Source organism: Narcine bancroftii, chromosome 4 (genome assembly GCF_036971445.1).
Source record: "Narcine bancroftii isolate sNarBan1 chromosome 4, sNarBan1.hap1, whole genome shotgun sequence".
NCBI lineage: Eukaryota > Metazoa > Chordata > Chondrichthyes > Torpediniformes > Narcinidae > Narcine > Narcine bancroftii.
In genome coordinates, this window is record NC_091472.1 from 118,413,845 (window position 1) to 118,440,719 (window position 26,875).

General features: G+C 41.2%; 1 protein-coding gene and 1 long non-coding RNA gene across 7 annotated transcripts in view; one reads left to right on the forward strand and one right to left on the reverse strand.

Moving 5' to 3' along the window:
- zdhhc8b (zinc finger DHHC-type palmitoyltransferase 8b) overlaps window positions 1–26,875 on the reverse strand; it is a 214,474-nt gene that overhangs the window by 26,827 nt on the left and 160,772 nt on the right. For all 5 annotated transcript variants that reach the window (XM_069932571.1, XM_069932567.1, XM_069932569.1 and 2 more), the window contains 3 exons: window positions 13,724–13,845; window positions 6,178–6,335; window positions 4,199–4,371 (listed from right to left, as the gene is read on the reverse strand). In XM_069932571.1, coding sequence (XP_069788672.1) covers window positions 4,199–4,371; window positions 6,178–6,335; window positions 13,724–13,845 — 453 coding nt within the window. The remainder of the gene's footprint in view (window positions 1–4,198; window positions 4,372–6,177; window positions 6,336–13,723; window positions 13,846–26,875) is intronic.
- The window catches only part of LOC138761044 (uncharacterized), a 36,891-nt gene continuing 36,524 nt past the window's right edge, over window positions 26,509–26,875 (forward strand). For both annotated transcript variants that reach the window (XR_011356086.1, XR_011356085.1), the window contains exon 1: window positions 26,509–26,671. This is a non-coding gene — a long non-coding RNA (uncharacterized lncRNA). The remainder of the gene's footprint in view (window positions 26,672–26,875) is intronic.

Below are 26,875 nucleotides of genomic sequence, written 5' to 3' on the forward strand. Positions count from 1 at the left end.
AAATTTTCATTAATGTCTGTTCGATTATATATAATTTGTTTGTCCATTTTCCTTGATGCCAGTATCGTTCTTTTAGCTTGTTCTGTTTTAAGTTACCAGGCTAATATTTTGTGTGTTTTTTCTCCCAGTTCTTAATATTTTTGCTTTGTTTTCATTATGTTTTTCTCCACCTTGTACGTTTGTAATGTTACGTATTTAATTTTTTTGTCCGCCAATTCTTTCCTTTTCGTTTTTCATCCCTTTTTACTAAATCTTTTTCTGTACTTACTATCTCCCTTTCCAACTGCTCTATTCCCTGATTGTAATCCTTTTTCATCTTAGTCACATAACTTATTATCTGCCCTCCAATGAAGGCTTTCATTGCGTCCCATAATATAAATTTGTCTTTCACTGATCCCGTGTTTATTTCAAAATATGTTTTAATTTGGCATTCAATAAACTCCCTAAATTTCTGTCTTAAGTAGCATGGAGTTTAACCTCCATCTATATGTTCTTGGTGGGATGTCCTCCAGTTCTATTGCTAATAATAGGGGCGAATGATCTGATAGTAGTTTAGCTTTATACTCAGTTTTCCTGACTTTCCCTTGAATTTGGGCTGACAACAAAAACATATCAATCCTTGAGTAAGTTTTGTGCCTACTCGAATAATATGAAAATTCCTTCTCTCTTGGGTGTTGCCTCCTTCATATATCCGTAAGTTTCATTTCCTGCATTGATTTAACCATAAATTTGGCTACTTTATTCTTATTACTTGTCTTCTGTCCAGTTTTATCCAACATTGGATCCAAATTAAAGTTAAAATCCCCTCCTATCAATATATTTCCTTGTGTGTCTACAATCTTCAAAAAAATATCCTGCATAAACTTTTGATCCTCCTCGTTAGGCGCATATATATTGAGCAAATTCCAAAATTCTGAGTATATCTGACACTTTATCATTGCATACCTCCCTGCCGGATCTATTATTTCCTCCTCTATTTTGATTGGTACATTTTTGTTAACTAGTATGGCTACACCTCTAGCTTTTGAATTATAGGATGTTGCCGTTACGTGTCCTAACCAGTCTCTCTTTAGTTTGTTATGTTCCGCTTCAGTTAGATGCGTTTCCTGCACAAATGCTATATCTATTTTTTCCTTCTTCAATAAATTTAATAGCCTCTTCCTTTTAATTTGGTTTTGTATTCCAGTAATGTTTATAGTCATATAGTTCAACATGGCCATATATCTTGCATACACCTCTTCGCCACCTCCATCCCCCCTTTCCGCATTTTCATCTCTTAGTTTTCTCTTAATACACTTAATGTACGATAACACATATAAAACACAAAGTATCCCCATAGTTCCCACACCCACTAATACATTGACCCCAAAAGACCCCCCCCCTCTCTGAGTTGCCCCATATCCCTTGTCGGGCAACCACAACTCCCCTTTTCATTGGGATTGCGATCATGTTCACAGTGTCAACTGATTTTGCAGTGATGGTTATTCCCCCTCTACTCAGCCCTCTCCAGAAAAAACTTTTTTCCCCTCTTACTCCCTTCCTTCCCTTCTCTGTTCCCTTTTTAGTTCTTTACATATACATTGCTTTTACATCTTTATATATACTTCATCGCCGTTCTTCATTCTTGTTACATCTCTTCTCCTGTTCTGCAAACGTTCTGCGAATTCTTGCGCTTTCTCTGGATTCGAGAACAGTCTGTTTTGCTCCCCGGGTATAAATATTTTAAGCACGGCTGGATGTTTTAATATGAATTTGTAACCTTTTTTCCATGAAATCGATTTCGCTGTATTAAACTCCTTCCTCATCTTTAAGAGTTCAAAACTTATGTCTGGGTAAAAAAATATTTTTTGACTCTTATATTCCAATGGCTTATTTTCTTCTCTAACTTTATTCCTTGGCCATTCCAGTATATTTTCTCTTGTCGTGTATCTCAAAAATTTTACTAAGATGGATCTTGGTTTTTGATGTGCCTGTGGTTTCGGAGCTAATGCTCTGTGTGCCCTTTCTATTTCTTCCTGCATTTCTGTCATTCCCAGGGCCTTCGGGATCCATCCTTTTATAAATTCCTTCATGTCTGTGCCTTCTTCACCCTCCTTCAGGCCCACTATTTTTATGTTGTTTCGCCTACTATCATTTTCCAACATAACAATTTTCTGAGTCAACAACTCTTATGTCTCTTTAATTTTTTTGTCACTTTCTTCCAATGTTTCTTTACTTCCATTTCTACAGCCATTTCCCGCTCTTCCACATTCTCTACTCTTTTCCCTATTTCTGTCATTACCAGTTCTAACTTTTGCATTTTATCTTGTTCTTTTCATTTTCCTTTTAATTGCATTAAATTCTAATGATGACCATTCTTTTACTGATCTCATTTGTTCTTCAAAAAAGACTTTATCTATATTCTGTTCATCAGTTTTACCTTTTATTTCTCTTTGTCCATCAGTTTTTCCTTCTATTTTTTCTGTGAAGATCTTGATCTTCTTCCTCTTCTTCTGTGTCTGTATCTGTGTTTGTGTCTTCTCTTCTTTGTGTCTGTGACTCTTCTGTTTTTCCTGATGAGCTGCTTGTATCTGTTTGTCGTGCCTCTTCTTGCTGGGCCTCTTGTTGCTGGTCCTCCCCTCCTGGGCTGCTCGTCTGTTGTGCTTGCTGACGTTGATCTTGTCGGTCATCCTTCCGTCTATCTCCCTCATCTGTTTCATCGCTCCCTCTTCTGCTTCCTCGTCGTCCAGATGAGCGCCCTGGTGTTGGGTGTCCCTCAGCTGTTCGCTCTGTGACAGCCTACTCCTCTGCTGAGCCCCACCTCCCACTGGTGTCCTCTTTCTCCTTTGATTGCGCAGTTGCGCACTTTTGTTTGACTCGTCCTCCTTCTTGATACTGACACGGGCTAGAATATTAGCATAACTCTCTTAACTCCCTATCCCTGGTGAATTTCAATGAGGTATTCATTAAGTAACCCACTGGCTCTAAACAGACTAAGAAAGCCTTAATAGGGACAATATGGGAATTAACAGGGAAGATGGTGGATGGAGTTTATGACTTGTTACAGTGATAGATATATGATTCTAAATGCAAAGTTTTAAGTGTCAGGGAATTTAACATGAGAAAACATTTTCAGGGTGGGAACAGGAGCTTAATCAAGTTGGTGGGATCAGTGGTTTTCAGGGGGAGGGCTCATAGCACTGCAGTGCAGGATAGAAGGGAAAATAATGGTACTTGACAATGGGGTCCCAATTCAATGTGACACTATGAAAGTATGGCTGTGCTGCACTCTTGCAATAATGTGGATTACTTTTCCAAAATTACTGTAGAGCAGCGGTTTTCAACCTTTTTCTTTCCACTCACATACCATTTTAACTATTCCCTATGGCATAGGTGCTCTGTGATTAGTAAGGGATTGCTTAAGGTGGTATGTGGGTGGAAATAAAAAGTTTGAAAACCACTGTTTAATCATACTTAAATGACTCATTATGTGCATGGTTTCATGGCTCCAAAGGAAATGGACCAATTACAATTTTTCTCAAGCAAAATATTTCAGTAACAATTAGGTCGAGAGCAGTGATTCTCAACCTTCCCTTCCCACTCACATACCACCTCAAGCAATCCCTTACTAATCACAAGAGCATCTATGGCAAAGGGAATACTTAAAGTGGTATGTGAGTGGAAAGAAAAAGGTTGAGAACCACTGCAGTAGAGGGAGCAATTATTACCCACGGAACAATAGCATTTGATCGTCTGCTGATGCGGCGGAACCTCTGAGTAATGACAAACAAGTTCAGTTACGTCTTTTATCAAATATTCTCGCTTAGAGAATTTTATTTTCACACTTGGTATAAAACATGACGTGATTGAATTTCTAAGGCTCATATTTGCAACACTTTTGCATATTTGTAGATTACTGTAATATTTTGTAAGCTGGTGAATCTTATAGCTAATGAAATAAGAAGCACCAAAGGTTTAATCTTTTCTCAAAAATAGGTTTTAAAGACTATCTCAAAGACTTGCTTACTTGGCTCAATGTAAAATTTTGTTGGTACTCTGTGTGAAATGCTCAGTATCTCTACTATGCCAAAGGGACTGTTTAAATTGTTGATGCTTACTTATATCCATAACTATGTGCAGAGAATATACAAATTTAACATATCAAAGGAGGTCACATCAAACAGAACAAAAGATTATGTTGTAATACAGCAAAGGATACGTGATGGCAGTACGTGGGGTAGAAAGCTCTTTAACATGGTGTAAGACATAAATTAGCCCAAAAATAAACACTCCAACCATGTGTGTGCTAAGGGAGAGGAGAAAGAGGAAGAAGTAGCGGTAATTTCTTCGTCCTATGCAGTTGTTCACCCACGGACAGTGATGATCAAAGTCCTGGAAACAAAATCAAGGGGACAAAAATCATCATTTTTTTTCTTATTGTTAAGTTTTGATACAAAATCTTTTCTATTACAGGCTATAATCTCTTTGAAATAATAGGTACAAATGTTCAACTTTTATGGTCTGCTTCTCAGTGTTTCTCATTATTATGAAAAATAGTAGCAGAAAATGAAATGCAGCCACTCTCTGGTGTCGCATTTCACTTCCTTCTCAGAGTATAAATGTTGTGCTACAAGTTTTTAGGCTTCGTAGCAGTGTCAGCTGTGGGCTGTTAGCGACTGGATCATGGGAACCCTGGGCACCGAAGACTTCTTGATCATGTTGGTGGCTTAGATCTGGAGCTCAGGTTGCCAATTAATTGAGCAGAACTCTGTGTGGCTGCAGAGGCTGTGGCAGCTCTGGAGAAGAATCTATGAACACTCAGTGACTCTGAAGGGTCTCTCTTTTGCTTCTTTTTCTCTCGTAATGTAAAGGTGGGCAATACTAATGGTGTCTGTTTGTCTGCCTTACGGCAGACAAAAGTCTGTTATGTCTTTTAATGTATTATTACGTGACAATAAAAATAACCTTGATTTCTTAGAGATTCTACTTAGTTGGTATTAGTTGTGATACAAGGCCTGTACAATCTTTACAAATGTTCAACAATTATTTGGTTGCGATATTAAACTGTCAAGAAGAACATTCTGGAATGACATGCCAGCAAGAAAAGTGCACCAAGACAAATTATTAGTGTTGTTTTTGCACAATCCAAATATTTTATGGATCCAACCCAGTCTTTTAACTAACTGTAATTTGAGATGTGAGTTCACACTTGAATTAATTTTTATGCTTTTTAAAAAAAAATTGATCTGATTTTAGCCAATACATGAAAAAATGGTTTTACAGAAGTATAGCTATCAATAAAGAGAATTTATAAATGTTGTAAGCCATCTGGACCAACAGAGGTAGACTAAAGGAGACAATGGTGACAACCTTGTTCAAAGAAGGGTCAATTGACAAGCCCAGCAACTGTAGGATGGTCAATTAATCTAAATGGTGGAAAAATGTTTTGGAACAAATTCCAGAAGAGATTTGATACAGCGAAGTTTATAGAAGAAAGTAAAAACTGATGGCGTAGCAAGTAAATATTATACTTGGATTCGGAATGGGGCCTCAACTTTTTCACAATTTATATAAATTATTTGGTAAATGCCACTGAAGATACTAAATACGCTGATGAAACAAATATAGGTTGGAAAGGAAGTTGTGAAATAGACAAAGGTGTGCAAGTAGATTAAACTAATCGAACAAACACCAGGGAAATGGGAGTGTAATGTGGGGAAAAAACAGAAATGGTGCACCTTGGTAATGAAAATATGAGAGATAACACAGCCCAGATATGCTGAGGGATTTGGGTGTCCCAGTACAAGATTAGCAGAAGGGCAAGAATTTTGGTTATCTGATTTGGAAAGGTCACAGATTTATATTTTCTATTGCTGGGGGGGAATTGAATGGAAAAAGTTAGGAGCTGATGCAGCAATTAAAGAACACGTACACACATTGGAAGCAGTTCAGAGAAGGCATGGCTTCTAATTACTGTTCACAGATCTCACTGGAAATACATGGGTGGGGAGCTCATGATCAGGATTCAGCTAGGGATATTGGTTATTTGAGCAAAATAAACAAAAGTTCCAAGCATCTGTTAAGTCACAGCCAAGGAGCATCCCAGAAGAGGGGAAATAATTGGCAAGACAAATGCAAAAGGAAAATCATTGTGCGTGTGCTAAGTTATTTAGCAACCGTAACAGCAGCATCTCTTACCTCAACGCAGTTATTACATACACTGCAATGAGAACATCGGGGTGGTCTGTAAAAATGGCATGTTGCGCACCATTTCATCCGTACTTGGATTCCTTTGATTTCCACATTCTTGTAGAGTGGAGCTCGAAAGTCATCGTCCTTATCCTCATCCTCATGAGCTGAAAGATTTAATTATTTTTACCAATAGATATCATTGGAATTTGAATTATCTTCTTTATTACACAAATTTCAGATAAGATGATTGTAATCATAAATGATTATGCATCGGTGCCTAAAATACACAACTTTGATTCAATACATTGGAATCCCTTGCATTGAAGATATGCCTCAATGTGGCTTCAATCCTTACTTTGCCAAGTGTTGTGAATAAAAGTTGTGGCCACAAAAATTTTATTTTTCTCCATAAATAAACTTCATTAACAATAAAACTATACACAGAAGAAAAGAGTGCAAAGTCTTTGCACATCCCTCGTGTCATATTCAGAGATACATTCCATTCCTGTACATTATAAAGTTAATCTTCTAATTTGCGACATCACTGTTGCAACAAATAAGGCCCATTATAATTATTCAATCCCTCTATTGTTTGAGGAGCTTCCCCTTCAGTCTCACTCGCTGAATGCCCACTGTGATCTTCACCTCACCCCCCCCCCCCCCACCACACCAAAGACCTTGGTTTGGCTGCACCAAGCCTAAGTGTGGCCCTGACCGGGTCTCCATTCCATCACTCACATCTCACTGTCAGACCAAAGGGCACCTTTCACCGCACTGATGATATTCCAGCAACTCTGGATGACTGTCTCTGCATGCATCACCAGGAACAGCCAGTAAACCAGAGAGTCCTCTGTTATTAACAATCTGGAAGAGGGGACAGAGTGCAGTGTATCTAAATTTGCTGATGACACTAAATTGAGTGGAAAAGCTAATTGTGCTGAGTATATGGAGACTCTGCAGAGAGCTATAGATAAGTGAGGTTAAGTGAGTGGGCAAGGATCTGGCAGAAAGAGCACAATGTTGGTAAATGGTGAGGTTATCCATTTTGGAAGGAAAAATGGAGGATCAGAATATTATTTAAATGGCAAGCAATTGCAGCATGCTGCCATGCAGAGGGATTTGGGAATGCTTGTGCATGAATCGCAAAAGGTTGCTTTGCATGTACTGCAGGCTATCAAGAAGGCAAATGGAATATTGGCCTTCATTGCTAGAGGGATTGAATTTAGGAGCAGGGAGGTTGTGATGCAACTGTAAAAAGTACTGATAAGGCTGCATTTGGAGTAATGCATTCACGCAGTTCTGATCTTTTTACTTGAAGAAGGAGATACTGGTTCTGGAGGTGGTCCAGAAGAGGTTCACCAGGTCGATTCCAAAATGAGGGGGTTAGCCTATGAGGAGAGATTGCCTGAGCCAGACCCTCCAGCTTACAGTACTATAAAGTCAACCACATGCAGTAGCTCTTCCTCTTCAGCCCTGAGAAGATCTCTGCTGTGGACAACACTGGAGTAGTCGCTGGTAAGGTGTACATTACATAGGGATTGGAGCTGTTGTACACTAAGTGCCTACTTTAGTCAAGGAACAGCATGTAGAGTATGATGCTCCTTGGTTGTGATAAATTTGTATGAACAGTTGGTAGCATCGGTAGTATCAAGTTTAATGCGACTCGCTGCACTCTGTTGTATGATTGAGAATACTTGTGTGTGTTGGTTATGTATCTTTAGCTTTGCTATATAAAATAGAGTTTGATCTGCTAGGTTTTTCAAGCATTGTGTTTAATCTTCAACCACAGTGTATGCAGACTTTTGTGTTTAATTGCGTGTGTTATCCCTGTTGCAATCCCCTTACGAGTGTTTCAATAAAGTGTTCCTACATTCAGCCTGTGTCCAGACCCACTATTCTTTGAACCCACCAAATTTTTCCCTTCCCACACAACAAATGGTGTCGTGAACAGAGTTCATGATGTGTCTGAATTTCCTGTCGTGTGTATGTGTTTATGCATACTTCCTCTTGAAAAGGAAGGATCCCACAGCTAGGAACTTCAAGGCACGAGAGTAGAATTCCTGGGTAGATTAATGATAATGCGGGATTTAGTAAGTTAGCGAGTTTACTGGTGAACCATGGGAGAATGTTAGACAGGGTGACAGTATGAACCCACAGAGGTAAAAATTGGGCATCACGTGGCGTCCCTCCTTGAGAATTCAGGATTTCCTGAGACCAAGGGAGTTGTGGGGAGACCCTTTGGCTTATGGCATCTCTCCTGAGACACCAATGGGGAATTATAGCAGAGTTAGATCAACAAGGTGCCCAGAAGGTAGGGAAATGGAATCCCTCCAGCTTTGCTGTAGTGCCCTACAGGAGGCAGTGCAGACTGCCCTGACATCCCACACTGGCCACCCCTGCCCTGATGTCCCACACCGGGGAGGGGCAGCGGGGAGGGTGGCTGTCAGGCGCTTGCCAGCTGATTGTCATCCCCTTAGCAGCCGCTTTCAGGAGGCTGCATTCAGGTGTCTGGGAGGACCTGAGCGCTCTGGTGATTATCCCTCCCGGAGGAGGGTTACAAAGTGCGCCTCGCAGGTGCCTCCTGCGCTTTCAGGTGGCCTCCCGACAGCCACATAGGGGTATAATATGTGACTTTACATTAGGGTATTTTGGCCATCTGTAAGTGCCTAGAGAGAGAGGGAATTCAGTTCTGCAGTTTTACAGTCAGCATCCTCAGCAGGAACTGGAACAGGATAAGCTGGAAAGCTTGTGAAAAAACCACATTTGGAAAACACTCCATTTGGAAAACGGGTTGTAACTGCTTAGTTCAGCCTGGTCAAAGCCCTTGTGGTATATGCAAGAGGACTGGCTACCTAATGTTCACTTGAAATAAGGGAAACAAAAAGGAACTCTGTGGTGACCTGAAAGAAAGAGGTTATCATCTGGAGAACTCTGATGCATTTCTTCGGCAAGATAATGAAGTGGGTGATTACAAGGAATCAGTTGTGGGTGTCCAGTGAACAACAAATCTCTCTCTGAAAACTGACAAGAACCTTCCTGAGCGGTAACCATTTATCTTTCAAGTACCAAAGCCTGATGAACTTTATAAATGTTAAATTCTGTGCACAGTCTAAGAATTGCCTGCAACCAGTGAACTTGGTTGAATAAGAAGTGAGATTGGACTGTAAATCAAAGAACTTTTCTGAACTTACACACACATTACATACACGTGCACTTAGAATTAGAAGGGGGTTAGGTTAGGTTAGTTAAGTCAATAGTGAAGTTAAAGTGTGATTCTGTTTTCATGTTTAAATTAAAAGCAACTTTTGTTGAAGTAACCATTGTCTTGGTGAATTATCTATTGCTGCTGGGTTGTGGAATCCTCTGGGCTCGTAACATATGTGACTAAGTTGTACTGTGCTTGTGCAAGTGTAAGCAGTTACTGGTATTGGTAGTGTAAAGTCCGATGTGACAGATTGTGTTTCAAAAAAGATTATATCTGCCATTCAGCCTGTGTCCAGACCTGCTATTGTTTGAACCCAACGAACTTTCCCTTCACTCACAACAGATGCCAATCTGATTTAAATGCATTAGGCCTCTATCCTTCCACAGCTCTCCAAACCAAGTACCTGTCCAAGTGCTTCTTCCAACTGATTTGTATTTACCTTCAACACCTCTTTTGGCACCTCAATACTGAGCACTGGTGTCCCTCAGAGTTGAGTGCTCAGCCCACTCTGTTCACAGTACTGACCCTCAACTGTATCACCAGTTCCAGCTCCAACAGTGTCATTGTTTGCAGATGACACAACAGTAGTTGGTCTCATCAGCAACAACGATTGAGTCACACTACAGAGAAGAGGTGAAAAATCTCCTGAAATGGTGCTAGAGTTACAACCTGAGTCTCAACATGGACAAGATGAAGGAGATGATCGTGGACTTCAGGAGGACCATGAACGACCACCCTCCACTATGTATCAACAACTCTGCAGTAGAGAGAGTGGAAAGCACCAAGTTCCTTGGAGTTCACTTAACTAGTGACCTATCATGGACCTCAACATCTCCTCACTTGTCAGAAAGGCACAACAGTGACTGCACTTCCAGATAAGACTGAAGTGGACAATGCTACCAGCCACCTTTATGTCAATGTTCTATAGAAACTCTACTGAAGGTGTCCTGGCTGGCTGCATCATAGTGTGGTACAGTTGCTGCAGAGAACTGGATTGGAGGTCAATCCATAAGGACAATAGGATCAGTGATCCATAGGATCACTGAAGTCTCCCTCCCCCCAATCAATGTGATCTACTGGGATCATTGTCTGAAGAAGCACAAAACCATTGAGGACCCCTTCCACCCTGCATAGAATATCTTTCAGCTGCTCCCATGGGGGAAGTAATACAGGGGTATCAGAGCCAGCACCACCAGGCTGAGGAGCAGCTTCTTCCCACAGGCAGTGAGAATACTGAACAAACAAAGGAATTGCTCACACTAACCATCCGAGACAACTCACATTCATGAAACAAAATTTATTTATTTATTTGTATGGATGAAACAAGACTTCAAAATGTATTGTTTGTGTGCATGTGTATTGTCTGAGTACTTTTGCACCAAGGACCGGAGAATGCTATTACTGATATTCACAATCCTGTGTGTGAAAAAAATTATTTTCAGATCTGTAAATTTCTCCCCCTCACTTTGAACTTCTACCCTCTAGTTCTGGACTCTCCAACCTTGGGGGAACAAACAGACTCTGCCTATCTGTCCTATTTAAGTCGCTCAATTTTATAAACTTCTTTAAGATCACCCCTCAGCCTCCTGTATTGCAGTGACAATAAGCTCAGCCAGTCTGCTTTCCATGTAACCTTTCATCTAGGTAACATCCTGGTGAACCTCTTCTGCATTCTCTCTGTGGCTACTATATCCTACTATAGTATAACAATCAGACACAATACTCCAAGTGTGGTCTGACTGATTGCTCTTTATCTAAATCCTTGTAAATACATGCATTGTGACAGGCCAGTTTGGCCCTTAAGACCATGCCGTCCATTTAACCTACAATCTTTGGCATGTTTCAAAGGGTGGGAGGCAACCAGAGGCCCCAGGGAAAACCCATGTAGACAAAGGGAGAACGTACAAACTCCTTACAGACAACGTGAGATTTGAATCCCGGTCCCAATCGCTGGAACTGTAACTGTATTGCATTAATCGTTAAGCCAACTGTGCTGCCTTTATCTCCTTCAAGCATTCATTATGTTCTTCTTGAAAATTACGAATAAAGCTGCTTCCAACATTTCTGAGCTCTTAACTCACTGTGGGCGGTGGGGGGTGGAATGGGAGGGAACCTTCACAAAGTACAAATTCCATCCATTATTCACAATGAAAGATTCAACTAATGGAAAGCAAAAGATAGATGCAGCTTGTGACAGAAATCAGGCAAATTAAGGATCTTGTTGAGATGTAAATTATTATAATAAAACTGTGATGTGCAATTCATCCAAATTATTAAATAATCAATATTGAAAGTCAACCAGAGATCACATAATCAGTACATGTACACTGAAAATTTGCCAAGATGCAATTTCTAAATATATTTGTTCCCCTGTAATGCTTCCCCATTTCTGTAAACCTTGTACTGCTTTTGCAGCAAGCAACACAATCAGCTGGAGGAACTCAGCAGGTCGAGCAGCATCACTGGGAGAAAATGAATTGGCAGCACTTGCACCCACACCTCTTCCCTCATCATCATTCAGGGCCCCAAACAGTCCTCCCAAATGAGCCAACACTTCACTTGTGTATCTGCAGGAGTCATCTACCACAACTGGTGCTCCTGTTGTGGCTTCCTCTGCATCGGTGAGTCTGGATGCAGATGGGGAGGGATCATTTTATTGAGCACCTTCACTCTGTCTGCTGCAAATTATGCAGACCTCCCAATGATCAACTTTGAATTGCACACCATATTCCCAAACCAATGCCTGTCCATGGCCTTATGCATTGTCAAACCGAAGCCACCCACAAATGTGGAAATAATAACATTCCATCTGGGCTCTTTCCAATATGGCATTAACATCATCTTCTCTGGATTCTGTTGGGTGCTCCCTCTCTCCCTCCCTTCCATCATTCCTTCTCTCCCACCTATCCTCCCTCTGTCACTCCCTCTCACCGTCCCTGTCTCCCTCCATCATTCCCTCTCTCACGCCTCCCACTCTCCCTCTCCACCTCCTACCCTCCCCTCTCCTTGGTCTCCCTCTTTCCCCCACCTCCTACCCTCTCCTCTCCTTGGTCTCCCTCTCTTCCCCCACTTCCTCTCCTCTCTCTCCCCCACCTCCCTTCCTCCATCTCCCTCTCTCTCTCCCCATGTCCCTGGCTCCCACTCTCCCTCTCTCCCCTGGCTCCCTCGCCCCTCCCCCTCTCTCCTCTGGCTCCCTTGCTCCCCCCTCCCCTTGGCTCCCTCGCTCCCCTCACTGGATCCCTCATTCACTCCTCCCTCCAGCTCCCCCCACCTCTCTCTCTCTCTCTCTCTCTCTCCCCTCTTCCTCCCCCTCCCCCCCCAGAACATAACTCCACGATCAAACAAATGTCTATCTGATTATAACCTCACAATTATTTTTGCACAACCTATAACTGTGAATATTTATCTATCCAATTATTTTATTCTCTTTCGTGTGGTAAGTTCATTTATACTTGTTGATTATTTGTGTAGTTTACGTACTGTGTGGATTGTAGAGGCTCATGTGACCTCTCTGGCTGGAAACTAGTCGGAAGACTTCACCTGCCAATCAACATCAAGCACCACCCACATATCAGTGCATATCTGGTCTTTGGCCCCTATAATGACCTCATCAATATCTGGGCTGGACTCTGCAGCCGATATAAAGCCCACCATGTGTGGACCATCTGCCTCTTTCTCTTCTGGGATGAACCCCAGCTTCACTCCAGGTTGTGAACCATGGGCAGCGCTGGAGAGTCATTGGTAAAGTGTGCACAGACAAAGGATTTGGAGTTGTCTATGGTGTATCTGGAAATCACTGTCCCCAGTTTAGAGTAGTTAAGAGTCATGCCTGCACTATATCAAGGGGTAACAGGTATCGTATGCTATAACTTGATTATAAAGCTTTCTATCTCTTGAGTGGTTGCAAGTGTATCATATAATTGAGTGAGCGATTGAGTCTTTAACCCCTTTTGTGACTCCACTGCGCATGTAAATAAAAACCACTGTTCAGCCAGCTTGTGTTCAAGGTGATTGCTCTAACAAACTTGTCAAACTTGTTTCTTCACACAACATTGTGGCTGCAGAAAGCAAGAATTTCAGTGCATTGTACTTATGTGCATGACAAACTCATCATCATAATATCAGCAAACATTCTCAAGTCCAGACTGACTTTTCCCCCCCAGTAAACTGTTTAACATTATTGACGCAATTGCTGGTCATGAGCATAAATGCCATTATGAAAACAGGTTAATTTTAGAGCGGGATTTTATTTTACTAACTACCTTCATAAACTCTGCACTAATTATTTAGTCTTTAAAAAGTGCAGAAAATTTGCAAACTGAAGTCATGTCATCTCAGCATACCAACCTCGTGGAAATATTCCAGGGTCCATAAACGTTGCCATGCTGAAGTTTGCCAAAACAAAGAGAAATACGAGGCCATTGTAGACTGGAATTGCTGGCGAGATTTCTTTTGTTAACCAAGGACACCTGTTGTTAAGAACATAAAAAGTGGATTAAGAAAGGAATCAACCAATGCTCTTTACTCATGGTTTCCATACAGTCATTTTTGCTGGAGTAATGTATCAATGTTCAACATTCACTATTTGGACAGAGTGCTGCAAATACTGCAAGCAACAGATGCTTTTCCTGAGCTACAAACAGAGGAATAAACAAAATAAAATGTATGAACATCCTGAACAGCCATCAGTAAAAAAAAATACTAAATAGAAATGCAATCGGTCATTTAATAGTTGGAGCTCATAAGCTAATTGATGCCTGGGCATCTACACCTCCATCACTATTTAGGATGGATGGCCAATTGAACCAGGGACAAATCAATGCACCATCCCACCAATGGCACCTTGAGGTTGAAGTCATGTATCCATTTTCTATGAGAGATCAACAAATATTTGGCAAGTCACTTTATATTTCCTGTATTCAAATCATTTTACAGTAAATCCAAAATACCAATGTCTTTGAAATAACTTGCTGTAATCCAATGTCGACGGTCAATGATGTACAAGGACAACCAGATCTCTCTAAACAACAAAAACTTTCAATCTCTTTCCAATAATAGTTTTTTTTTAAATATTTTTCAACCTCCCATTTTCACATTGTATTTAATTGGTTTATCCACCACCGTTCACTTAAACTTTTTAATTTAGACATACAGCACTGTAGCAAGTCACCTCGGCCTATGAGCCCATGCCACCCAATTAACCGACAACTCCTGTAATGTTTTGAACAGGAGGAAACTGGAGCTCTTGGGGAAAACCCACAAAGGCATGGGGAGAAAGTACAAACTCCTTACAGACAGCCTGGGATCGAACCCTGGTCCAAACCACTGGCGCTGTAACACCAATCATGCCACCCTTAAACAGCCCATATCTGCCTGAAACTTCTTTCTCACATATTCAAATATTTTCAAGAATTTACTAAGTTTGAGTGCCATATATTTCATGATCATCTTCATAATATGAAGGCCCAAAGCCAAGAATATGATTATTGGGAGTTATGAAAGAATTTGTCAACCCAAAACCCCACCAGTTTCCATTGCAAGCAGCCATGCTTTAAACTGCCAAAGTCCTTTGAATTCTCTCAATTTTTCTTTCCATTGACATTTATTAAAATGAGCATATTTTTAAGTTTTGGTTGGTTGTCCTAATATCTATTTCAGAGTGTCTGATGTAGATTTTATCTGATAATGGGAATGATGAACATTGCAGATGGATGTCTGAAATAAAAGCAGGAAGTGCCGGAAACATTCAACAAGTGTGAAGTCTTCCGATAAGGAAGCTCAGAGTAAAATATTAACTTTACTTCTTTACATATTGCCTGACCTGCTGAGTGTTTCTAGCATTTTCTGATCTTCTTTTGTCTGATAATAATGCTGTGAAGGGCCTCTGGGCCCTTCACTAGATTAACACTGTCAATTAAATGCAAACTGTTCATTGCAGGGTTTGTTTCTTGCAAAGTCCTTTGTCATAGCTCTGTTCAGTAAAAGCACAATATAATTATTACACAGAGAAATTGGAAGGCTTCTGGAACCTGTTAAGTATTTCTCTTTAACCAATGAAACCTTTTCTTGTTTGCAGCTTAACAAATGTTCTTTTTTAAAAAAAACTATTGGTGGAAAACAATGTTCAAAGTGAGTATCTAAAGGAGAAAAAAAATGAAGCAAGAGAAAACATTCCCTTAACAACTTCTGCAGGAGCTCCGCTGAAAACATCCTATCAGGATGCATCGCTGTGTGTTTATGGGGAATCATTCCACCAAAGACAACAAGAAATTGCAGGGCAGTGGGAATGTAGTTCAGTCCATTATTCACCCAACTACCTACTTTTCTCAATCAATTCCATCTACACTTCCTGCTCCCTTGGTAAAGCAGCCAACATATGAAAAGACTCATCAACCTCAGCCACACACTCTTTACCCCATTCCCATCAGGAAGAAGTTTCATACACCACTAGATTCATCAGCAGTTTCTTTCTTAACAATGTCAGATTCCTGAATGAATCCCAAAACTAGAATAATGTCACCTTTGCTCCTTACCAAGTGATCCCTCTGTAACTCAGCATTCTTGTTCTGTGTTTTACTTCTTCTATATATCACAGTTCTGCTGGCAGCAACTTCCTTTGAAGAAGACCGCAGAGCCCACCTCACTGACAAAAGGCAAAGGAGGAAAAACCCAACACCCAACCCCAACCCACCAATTTTCCCTTGCAACCGCTGCAACCATGTCTGCCTGTCCCACATCGGACTTGTCAGCCACAAACGAGCCTGCAGCTGACATGGACTTTTACCCCCTTCATAAATCTTCGTCCGTGAAGCCAAGCCAAAGAAAGAAGATATAAGATGTCTCCTGGTCAACTCACAAAACAACCTCTCATTGTATCTTGGTACATGCACAAATAAACTTGAACTTTTAATAAATACAGTAGCATGGTTACAAACAACACCAATATCACGTAATGGAGCGCACATTCCAATGGTATTGTCCATTCAATACACTCCACACTGAATAAACAATTCCGTGCCACAACTTCACAGATTTCACGAGCGACCTTGTCCCCTTTTTAAGTTGCAAGATCTGAGCAATCTCTTAACAACTGTTACACTGTCCATGAAACCCTATAATGTATTGGTTCCAGAGCCATTGAGACTGTGCAGGATTGGAATGGAATGGGTCACACAGAATGCTGCACAATTTAAATTCTGATGACTGAAATTTCAGTGCAGCTGGTTGTAATACTAAAGGAGAAGCGGCAGGTGACAATTGGCTTGAGCCGATACCTCCCAGATTGGTTTGTGTCATGGTGGAATCCTCTTTCTAGTGTAAAATTGAAGCAATATCACAGGAGTTTACTTCTCCATTTCTAGATTAATTTAATTGCAACACACATCGATTCTCTCATCATTTTTTCACACACCACATATCAGCTACTTTTAACCTTTTTATCTTTCCCAATTATTTAGGTGCATCCCACAAATTCTTGAGTGGCAATCATGAAATTTAATGTTTTGATTCATTTGTGTACATCTGAGCTACTGATACACTGATATACCACTGGAAAAATGGAACAAATCTATCCTCAAAACTTTTTTAGAAATCTAAAGGGAACAAAATAATGAGTATGAAATACGAGTACTATATTGCCTGAGCTTCATATATTCTGTAGCTCAAGTTTAAAGACCAAAAGTGTGCCAAGACTATAATCTTGAAGCTGCCTGCTGTTTACAAATGCTGTAATCCAGAAGTAATGATACATGACAATGACATGCAAAGAAACAATTTTTTTAAAAGCTTACAGTCGTCAATTGTTGTTGCTGAGAGGGCTATCAAAAATAACTTGGAATGTTTAAATCTTTTTGGTTAATGTAAATGTTGAACAACAAACATCATTCAAATCAGAGATTTATTATTTTCAGATATTAATCTGTTGTTAATTTAAAGACAAAGCATGAAATTAGGAAGCTCAGCAGCAAGGGGGTTGGAATACAAGTGACAATTACAGTTTTAAATCACCTTATTTCATGAAGTATCCATTTGCTTTGTCAACAGTGTAACAAATTTTGACTACATTGGGTCATAGATTGACGAGGCAATGATAGTGCTACAATAGTGCAGAATGAATTCATTCCCTGGTTCAATGAATGAGAGATGATCTCATAGAGACGAGCAAGATTCTAATGGAACTTCTCAGAGTGGCTGTGGAGATGTTCTGGTGAGTACAGAGGGAGGGGCATAGTCCTATGATAAGGCAGACCAAGGAGAAATTTCTTCAAATCTGTGGAGTTTACATTTCCTTTTGAAATAGGAGTGTATTCGGCCCAAGTTTATGTCAGTTTTCAGAGCAAAGCCTTCACTCATATTCCCCACTTATTTCCCAGTATTGTATTCGCCGTTTACATCCTGTACCGCACGGATGGCAGTCTTTTCAATCTGAGGCACCTGCAAACTCACACCAAGACACAAGAGAAACTTGTCCGTGAACTACTCTTTGCAGACGATGCCGCTTTAGTTGCCCATTCAGAGCCAGCTCTTCAGCGCTTGACGTCCTGTTTTGCGGAAACTGCCAAAATGTTTGGCCTGGAAGTCAGCCTGAAGAAAACAGAGGTCCTCCATCAGCCAGCTCCCCACCAAGACTACCAGCCCCCCCACATCTCCATCGGGCACACAAAACTCAAAACGGTCAACCAGTTTACCTATCTCGGTTGCACCATTTCATCAGATGCAAGGATCGACAACGAGATAGACACAGACTCGCCAAGGCAAATAGCGCCTTTGGAAGACTACACAAAAGAGTCTGGAAAAACAACCAACTGAAAAACCTCACAAAGATTAGCGTATACAGAGCCGTTGTCATACCCACACTCCTCTTCGGCTCCGAATCATGGGTCCTCTACCGGCATCACCTACGGCTCCTAGAACGCTTCCACCAGCGTTGTCTCCGCTCCATCCTCAACATTCAATGGAGCGCCTTCATCCCTAACATCGAAGTACTCGAGATGGCAGAGGCCGACAGCATCGAGTCCACGCTGCTGAAGATCCAGCTGCGCTGGGTGGGTCACGTCTCCAGAATGGAGGACCATCGCCTTCCCAAGATCGTGTTATATGGCGAGCTCTCCACTGGCCACCGTGACAGAGGTGCACCAAAGAAGAGGTACAAGGACTGCCTAAAGAAATCTCTTGGTGCCTGTCACATTGACCACCGCCAGTGGGTTGATATCGCCTTAAACCGTGCATCTTGGCGCCTCACAGTTCGGCAGGCAGCAACCTCCTTTGAAGAAAACCGCAGAGCCCACCTCACTGACAAAAGACAAAGGAGGAAAAACCCAACACCCAACCCCAACCCACCAATTTTCCCCTGCAACCGCTGCAACCGTGTCTGCCTGTCCCGCATCGGACTTGTCAGCCACAATCGAGCCTGCAGCTGACGTGGACATTTACCCCCTCCATAAATCTTCGTCTGCGAAGCCAAGCCAAAGAAAGAAAAAAAGATTCACTCAAGCAACCTTCCTACACATCCCCAATCCTCTTTTCACCCTTCTGTACCAATTAATCTCATTACCAGCACATCTTTGGGCTGTTGAGGGAAAGTGAAGCATGCCACAAGATACATTGGAAATATGTAAACCCCACACAGATCTTCAACCCAGTCAATTAAATTTTGGTAAAAATAATTCTCAGCTACAGAGAGCTATGGTGGGTGCTGACTTGTTAGCCTTTGTGGGTGCAATATGGATAAGGATAATATTATGGTTGCAGGTAGGGTTTGGCAGAAATGGTCTTTTCTGACCTCAAATAACAAGACTTCCTAAAATTCCCTAAACAATCAATATAAATGGGAGGAGTCACGTGATGGAGTAGTGGCCGGACGGTGAACTCCAGCCCTCTCCAGAAAAGTCGGGAAAAACAAGAGAAAACACAAAGGCACAGAAATAAAAGTTACGGAAAAGTGAGTATAAAGGTGGAAAGAAGATGGCGACAAAAAAAGAAAAATCGAAAGCAACGGTAAGAAGAGAGGAAGAGAAGACAAAGGAGGAAAAAGGTGAAGGCCTTACCTGTCCGAAGAGGCCCGCTGCGGAGAGAGAAACCCGCTCCCTCAGGTCGGTAAATAATGGACTACAAAAATGGCTCGCAGAGCCGAGTAAAAGTGCGCAACCGCGCATGCGCGATGCGAATGAAAAAAAACACACCGACGGGAGGGGGGACCAGCTGGGGAGTCGATCTCCACAGCCGGCAACGACAGCTGCAGAACACCTGCAGCAAGAAGAGACCACAGAAGACAATAGAAACAAGAAAGAAGAGGAGGAAAGGGCAACAAAGAAACAACAGATGGCCAACCCAGAGGAAGAAGAAGAGGAAGAGTATGGTGAAATAGAAGAAGAAAAGAAAGGCAAGGTAAAGGATATACTTGCTCTTATTAAAGGATACATGGAGTCATTTAAAGAATGGCAAACACAGGAATTTAAGGATTTAAGAAAAAGAATAAACAACACAGAAGAGAAAATAAATAAAATAGAGATGACCTTAACAGAAATGGGAAAGAAAATGGACAAGATGGAAGAGCGGGCAGTAGCAGCAGAAATGGAGGTAGAAGACTTAAAAAAGAAATTGGAGAAATCTAATAAAAAAACTAAAGAGACACAAGAACTACTAGCTCAAAAAATAGATACAATGGAAAACCATAACAGAAGAAATAACATAAAGATAGTGGGCCTTAAGGAAGATGAAGAAGGCAAGAATATGAGGGAGTTTATAAAAGAGTGGATCCCTAAGACCCTAGGATGTCCAGAACTACAGCAAGAATTGGAAATAGAAAGGGCACATAGAGTATTGGCCTCTAAACCACAACCACAACAAAAACCAAGATCTATTGTAGTAAAATTCCTAAGATATACTACAAGAGAAAAGGTACTGGAGAAGACAATGGAAAAAGTAAGAGAGGGCAACAAACCACTGGAGTATAAAGGGCAAAAAATCTTCATTTATCCAGATATAAGTTTTGAACTCCTAAAGAAGAGAAAAGAGTTCAATACAGCAAAGGCGATTTTATGGAAGAAAGGGTATAAATTTATACTAAAGCATCCAGCGGTATTGAAAATATTTATTCCAGGACAACAAAACAGACTATTCTCGGATCCAGAAGAAGCACGAAAATTTGCAGAACAATTACAAAAATAGACTGAGGGAGGAAGAGGGGTAATGAGAGTTAAAATGATCACGATTGATATGTATGTGGGTAAAGACAAAAATAGACTGAGGGATGAAGACGGGTAATGAGAGTAAAAATGATCACGATTGATATGTATGCGGGTAAAGAGGTATAAGAGGGAATAGAGACAATGAGCATACATGAATGTATCTGTACTTAGAGGAAAATATAGATAGTATAGACAAGAATTAATAAGGGAAGGTAATGGAATAGAGAGAATAAGGAGGAAATTAAAAGAGTGACCTTTGTGACATATGAAAAGTGAAATCTTTTCTGGGGGAGGCGGGGTGGGGGGAAATAGCGGTCATTGCAAAATCAGTTGACGCTTGCGAGTGGATTCGCAAATCCAAATGGAGAGGGGAGATGTGGTTGTCCGACAAGGGATAAAGGACAACTCAGGAGGTGAAGGGGAGATTGGGGATAAATAAGATAGAAATAGGAGAATAAGGAAAATGTTGGATGTTGTAGGAATGTTGTCTTATAAAGAGTTGAAAATAAGAAAACAGAAATGGAAAAGGAGGAAAGGTAATGATGGAAAAACGGAAAGAGAAGATAAACAAAATATAAAAGGGCTACGCTGAACTATATGTCTTTAAATATTAATGGAATACATAACCAAATTAAAAGGAAGAAACTACCAAATTTAAATGAATAAATGTATTCCATTAGAAAAAATAACATATTGGTTAAGAAATAATATTGAAATATTCGAACAAGTATAGGAGCCTTACATTAAATACAATAGCGAAAACCTACCGGGGACAAACATTACCTAAGTTGATGGAAGGAGAAGGAAAGAAAAGACTCAGTAGAATTTCTGGTGTAATTTTGTTGAATGACAACATTGTCTGACTGGCTTAATGCAACCTAGATTGTATACCTAAAATGGATGAGAGGGGGGGGGGGTGGGGGGGTGGTTTGGGAGGAAAGGGGGGGGAGAAAAAGTCACTGTATATGTGTGAAAAAGAAATAGTGTATATCATGGCTAATGTGATTTATGGTGTGAAAAATAAAAAAATTTAAAAAAAAAACAATCAATATAAATGCAAACTATTATGAGTTAAGAATACTTAAAATTTCAAGAGGGTTTACTGGTGACATGGATTATAAATATCACTGTGCTCTGTAAAAGAAATATATTATAATGAAGCCACGTTCTCCATTCGAAGGCTTGATATCTAGATTTGATGTTTCAGCAAGGGAGAGATGCACTATTCTTAAGACAGCTTAAGATGGATGAAAAGATCTCATAATTATTCTGAAAGACAAGGGAATGTTCTCAACAATATCAGCTTTGTTGCTTTATAAACCTGCTAGTCTACAAATATTTTGAACTGTTTTAACAAAATGGATTGTTGATCTAAACCAGTGTCCTAATACATAGACAATATAGACCAAGTAAATACACATTTGACACGATTATAAAAGGCCTCCAATTGGAATAATTATTTAAACTGGGGATGATTAACACTATATAATTAAATTCTGTTGGACAGTCAAAGTAGTCAAATTAAAATGCCCACTAATACAGCTAATCAAATAGCAAATTATTTTTGCCACAGATTGAACAGTATATCTAGGTTATGACTTAAGGTGTGGATTTGTAAAGGAACTTTTTATTTTAAAAGTACTAAAAATTTGAACCTGCAACTATTAATAATTTACAGAGATTTTAAGGGGAAATCAAATAAACACATCAAGAAAAAAGGAATAGAGCACACATGTCAAACTCTGGCTCGCGGGCCAATATTTGGCCCACAAGATCATATCAAAAGTGTATTAGAGGTGGCCCGCTGGCCGCCGCGCCAGTATAGCGCATGCACAGTAACCGCTGTGTCCCAGGGTGAGAGAGAGAGAGAAAAATCCTGGTCATTGAAAAGTAGTGGTGGGTGGTTTTATAAACACGCTGTTGTGTCCCCCCGCCCCCCCCCCCCCCCACTGCAGCGCGACCTGGCCAGTGTCAGGGGAAGCCAAGGCCGCTTCCCAGCGCCCGGAACCCCAGTGGCACAGCGTTTCTTCGAGCTGCAGATGGAGTCGGGATGCCGGAGGGAAGATTGGGGCTCCCCGCCAGGCGATGGGGGCGCCAGCCGCCCTGTGCCTTCCCACCGGACCAGCGGCGGGTGCCCGGAGTACACGTGGAGAGCGAGGGTGGTCGGGCAGGTAGGGTGGAAACCCCCACCAATCTCGGGAGTGGCGTGGGCTGGATCTGGATTAGCCGCGCTCACCTGCTCCTCCACCGCTGACCAGAATCCCAGCGTGGTCCTGAGCGCGGAGACTGCCCTGGAAAGGTCCTGGCACACCGGCACGGAAAGAAGAGCAGGGTCCGTAGAACATTACAGATCAGAAACAGGCCCTTCGGCCCTTTGACTCTACCTCGTGAAAACCCAACACTGGAGAAACTCAGCGGGTTAAACCGTATCCTTTATCTAGCAGAGAGGTACCTGACAATGTTTGGCCCTTGATCCCCCTCATCAATGTATGAGCAAAAGTCTGTGGTTCTCGTAAAAACACCAGAAGGGAGAAACTCAGCAGGTCAAAGGGGGTCCGGGAGAAACTCAGCAGGTCAAAGGGGGATCCGGGAGAAACTCAGCAGGTCAAGGGGGAGGGGTCCGGGAGAAACTCGGAAGGTCAAGGGGAGGGGGTCCGGGAGAAACTCAGCAGGTCAAGGGGGGGTCCAGGAGAAACTCAGGTCAAGGGAGGTCCGGGAGAAACTCAGCAGGTCAAGGGGGGTCCGGCAGAAACTCAGCAGGTCAAGGGGGGTCCGGCAGAAACTCAGCAGGTCAAGGGGGGTCCGGGAGAAACTCAGCAGGTCAAGGGGGGTCTGGCAGAAACTCAGCAGATCAAGGGGGGTCCGGCAGAAACTCAGGGGGGGCCTGACCTCGCCAGGACCGTTGCCCACTCCCCCTCCCAGCCGCAGGCCGACCCGCGACTCACGGTGACGGGGCCGCTGATCCGCCGAGATGCCGCCCTGCAGCGAGAGCCGATGCTCCCGCACTGTCGTTGTCCAACCCGATCGCCCGCAAACCCCGCCCTCCCGCACACAGGCCTGAGTAAGTATTATGAACTTTAATCTCAGGATAAAACGATCTTCCAATAGTTTCATGTCACAGTGATAAATATATTCCTGGTTAAAAATGGTCCTGCACCTGGATACAAGCTCATTAGGCATAAAACTTGAAAAGTGTGTAAATCAAAGGATATCTGTACCAATGGAAAAAGGGCATGGCAAATAACCCTGCTAGAGTTCATGCCCACAATCAGTCACCCATTTGATTGTTTCTGGAATCATGTTATTCTCCCACATTCTCAATAGCCCTCAGATTTTACTATTCGACAGCACACTAGCAACATTTGACAAATCCTCTATAGAGAAATATTATTTATTGAGTATTTTATATCTCATTTGTTAATGCTTCTGAAAAGAGTTTATCCAAAACTATTATTAAACATTTATTTTAGTAAGAAAAAGTTTAACATTACATATGTTGAAAGAAGAGAAAACATGCAGATGTTGTTGAAAATTTTCAATAAATATTTAGTTTGGCCCTCGACTTAGTCCAAGTTTTTAATTTTGGCCCTCTGTGAATTTGAGTTTGACACCCCTGGAATAGAGGATCATGTTGAGATTAAAAAAAAGAGGCTCAAGGCTGGAGACCTGTGACTAGTGGTGTGCCTCAGGGATCAAGGCTGGGACCATTGTTGTTTGTCAGCTATATCATTGATCTGGAAGATAATGTGGTAAATTGGATCAGCAAGCTTGCAGATGACACTACGATTGGAGGCATTCTGGACAGCAAAGAAGGCTTTCAAAGCTTGCAGAGGGATCTGCACCAGCTGGAAAAATGGGCTGAAAAATGGCAGACGGAATTTAATGCAGACAAGTGTGAAGTGCTTCATTTTGGAAGGATTAACCAAGCAAGAACATACACCGTGAATGGTAGGGCACTGAGGAGAGTGGTAGAACAGTGGGATCTGGGAATACAGATACATAATTCCTCGAAAGTGGCGTTACAGGTGGATAGGGTTGTTATGAGAACTTTTGGCATATTGGCTTTCATAAATCAAGGTATTGAATATGGGTGCTGGGATATTATGGTAAAGTTGTGTAAGGCAAATTTGTTTATTGTGTGCAGTTTTGGTCACCTAACTACAGGAAAGATATCAATAAGATAGAAAGAGTACAGAGAGGATTTACTAGGATGTTGCCTGGACTTCAGGAACTGAGTTACAGAAAAAGGTTAAGCAGGTTAGGACTTTATTCCCTGAGCGTAGAAGAATGAAGGAAGTCTTGATTGAGGTATTTAAAATTATGAGGAGGATAGACAGAGTAAAAGTAGATAGGTATTTTCCACTGAGGATAGGTGAAATACAGACCAGAGGACATGGGTTAAGAGTGAAAGGAGAAAATTTTAAGGGAACGTGAGGGGGAACTTCTTCACACAGATTGTGGTGGGAGTGGTGAATGTGGGCTCAATTTTAGCATTTAAAAAGAATTTGGATAAGTACATGAATGGGAGAGGTATGGAGGGCTATGGACTGGATGCAGGTCAGTGGGACTAGGCACTAGGTTAAAAAAAAATGGTTTGGCACAGACGAGAAGGGATGAAGGGGACTGTTTCTGTGGTGTAGTGTTCTATGAATCTAAGTGGATTATAAGCATTGATATTGAGTGGTTGGGCTGAATGTCCTTGTTCAGTGATGTAACTCTGACTCAATTCATGTGTTCTAAGCAAGCACCATTACATTAGATGCAACATCATTGACCAAACAACTACAATACATATATTGCACTTTGGATTTTACTTCAAATGTTTCAGATCTTGCATTGGAACACCAGATGGCATAGAGAGATTTAATTAATTTACAAATATGTTTTGACATAAAAAATCCATTAACACTTCTATCCAATATTATACACCACAGAACCAAGAATTATATAGGAAAAGTTAAAACATCCATTCCAGGAAAAAGGATAGTTCCTGTGTACACATGAGGAATGGGAACAGGAAATAATTCTTGTACAATGCTGAGGAATGCTCAGTTATCATTACATTGCTCTGTAGCAAATTAAGTTTCCTCAATTCTCCACGTAACACTGCCAATTGTCTTTCCAAAGAAGAGATTATGTGAGAAAGAGAAAACCTGCACTCTTGGGTATTAAAGAAGATAGGCAAATAAATCAATGATGTGGCATTCTCAACGGCAGTGAGACCAAACAGACCTAACTAAGCAAATGTAGGTCCAAGATAGAACTCCTGGCAACTAGCTACTTGAATTCCCCTCACAATTCCTATACAGAAGGTCTGCGCTTGACCTCATTCATTGACAGGGTGAGGCTAATGTAAAGTAGAGGAACAGGACATTATATTCCTCCTGGACAGCCTTAAACTCAAAAGGCATGAACAATTAATTTTCCAATTTTAGGATAACCCCTATTTCTACCTTTCTTTTACTTGCTCCCAGCCTTGCTTTTCTCTCCAACCTTCCTCTCATACCGAAAAAATGATATAGTAAGCATTGGAGGCAGTCTAAATGAGAGATTTAACAGGCTAATTCCTGGGAGAAGTTTGTCCTATCAAGAGAGTTCCTTGCACTTATCCTAGTAGCTGTCACACTGATATTTGGCTATCAGGAAAGACTGAGACTAATTACACAGCTCTTTCAAAAGGTTGGCAAAGGCATGGTTGGTCAAATGATTTCTTTCTAAATGGGTGATGCTACGATTTTATATATCCTGAATACATAATAAATCTAGTAGTCATCATAAAAACAAGTCAATCTTCAAAAGCCACTTAATAGCATTCAGAAATGGTGAAATCAGTATCTCTAAGAAAAAAAAACCAACACAGAAGAAAACATTAAGAACCATGAAATTTGAACACATGTCTCATTTAACTCATTCCACAATGGGTCTATTCTTTCCGCAGCCAAAAATCTGGCTTGATTGCTGAAGTCTGAATGATTCACTGGATAAAATATAGCTCGAAGCACAACAGATGTTAAACTAAACATCAGCGATTTTGAGCATTGGACAATGGTTGAGAAACTAGCCACCCACCAACATGTTTTGAAATAAGAGAGAGAGCCACACTTAGGTAATACGTGCCAAGCATTTGAATTTGTTCATTCTCAGGTTTAATAACCCCTTGACTTGTTAAATGCCGCCCTTTAGTTGGTTAAGCATCTGGTGACTAAGTACCAACATCTGCTGTAAAACACAAAAAGTTACAGACACTGTGATTGAAGTAAAAACACAAAGCTGGAGAAACTCAGCAGGTCAAGCAGTGTCCTTGATGTAG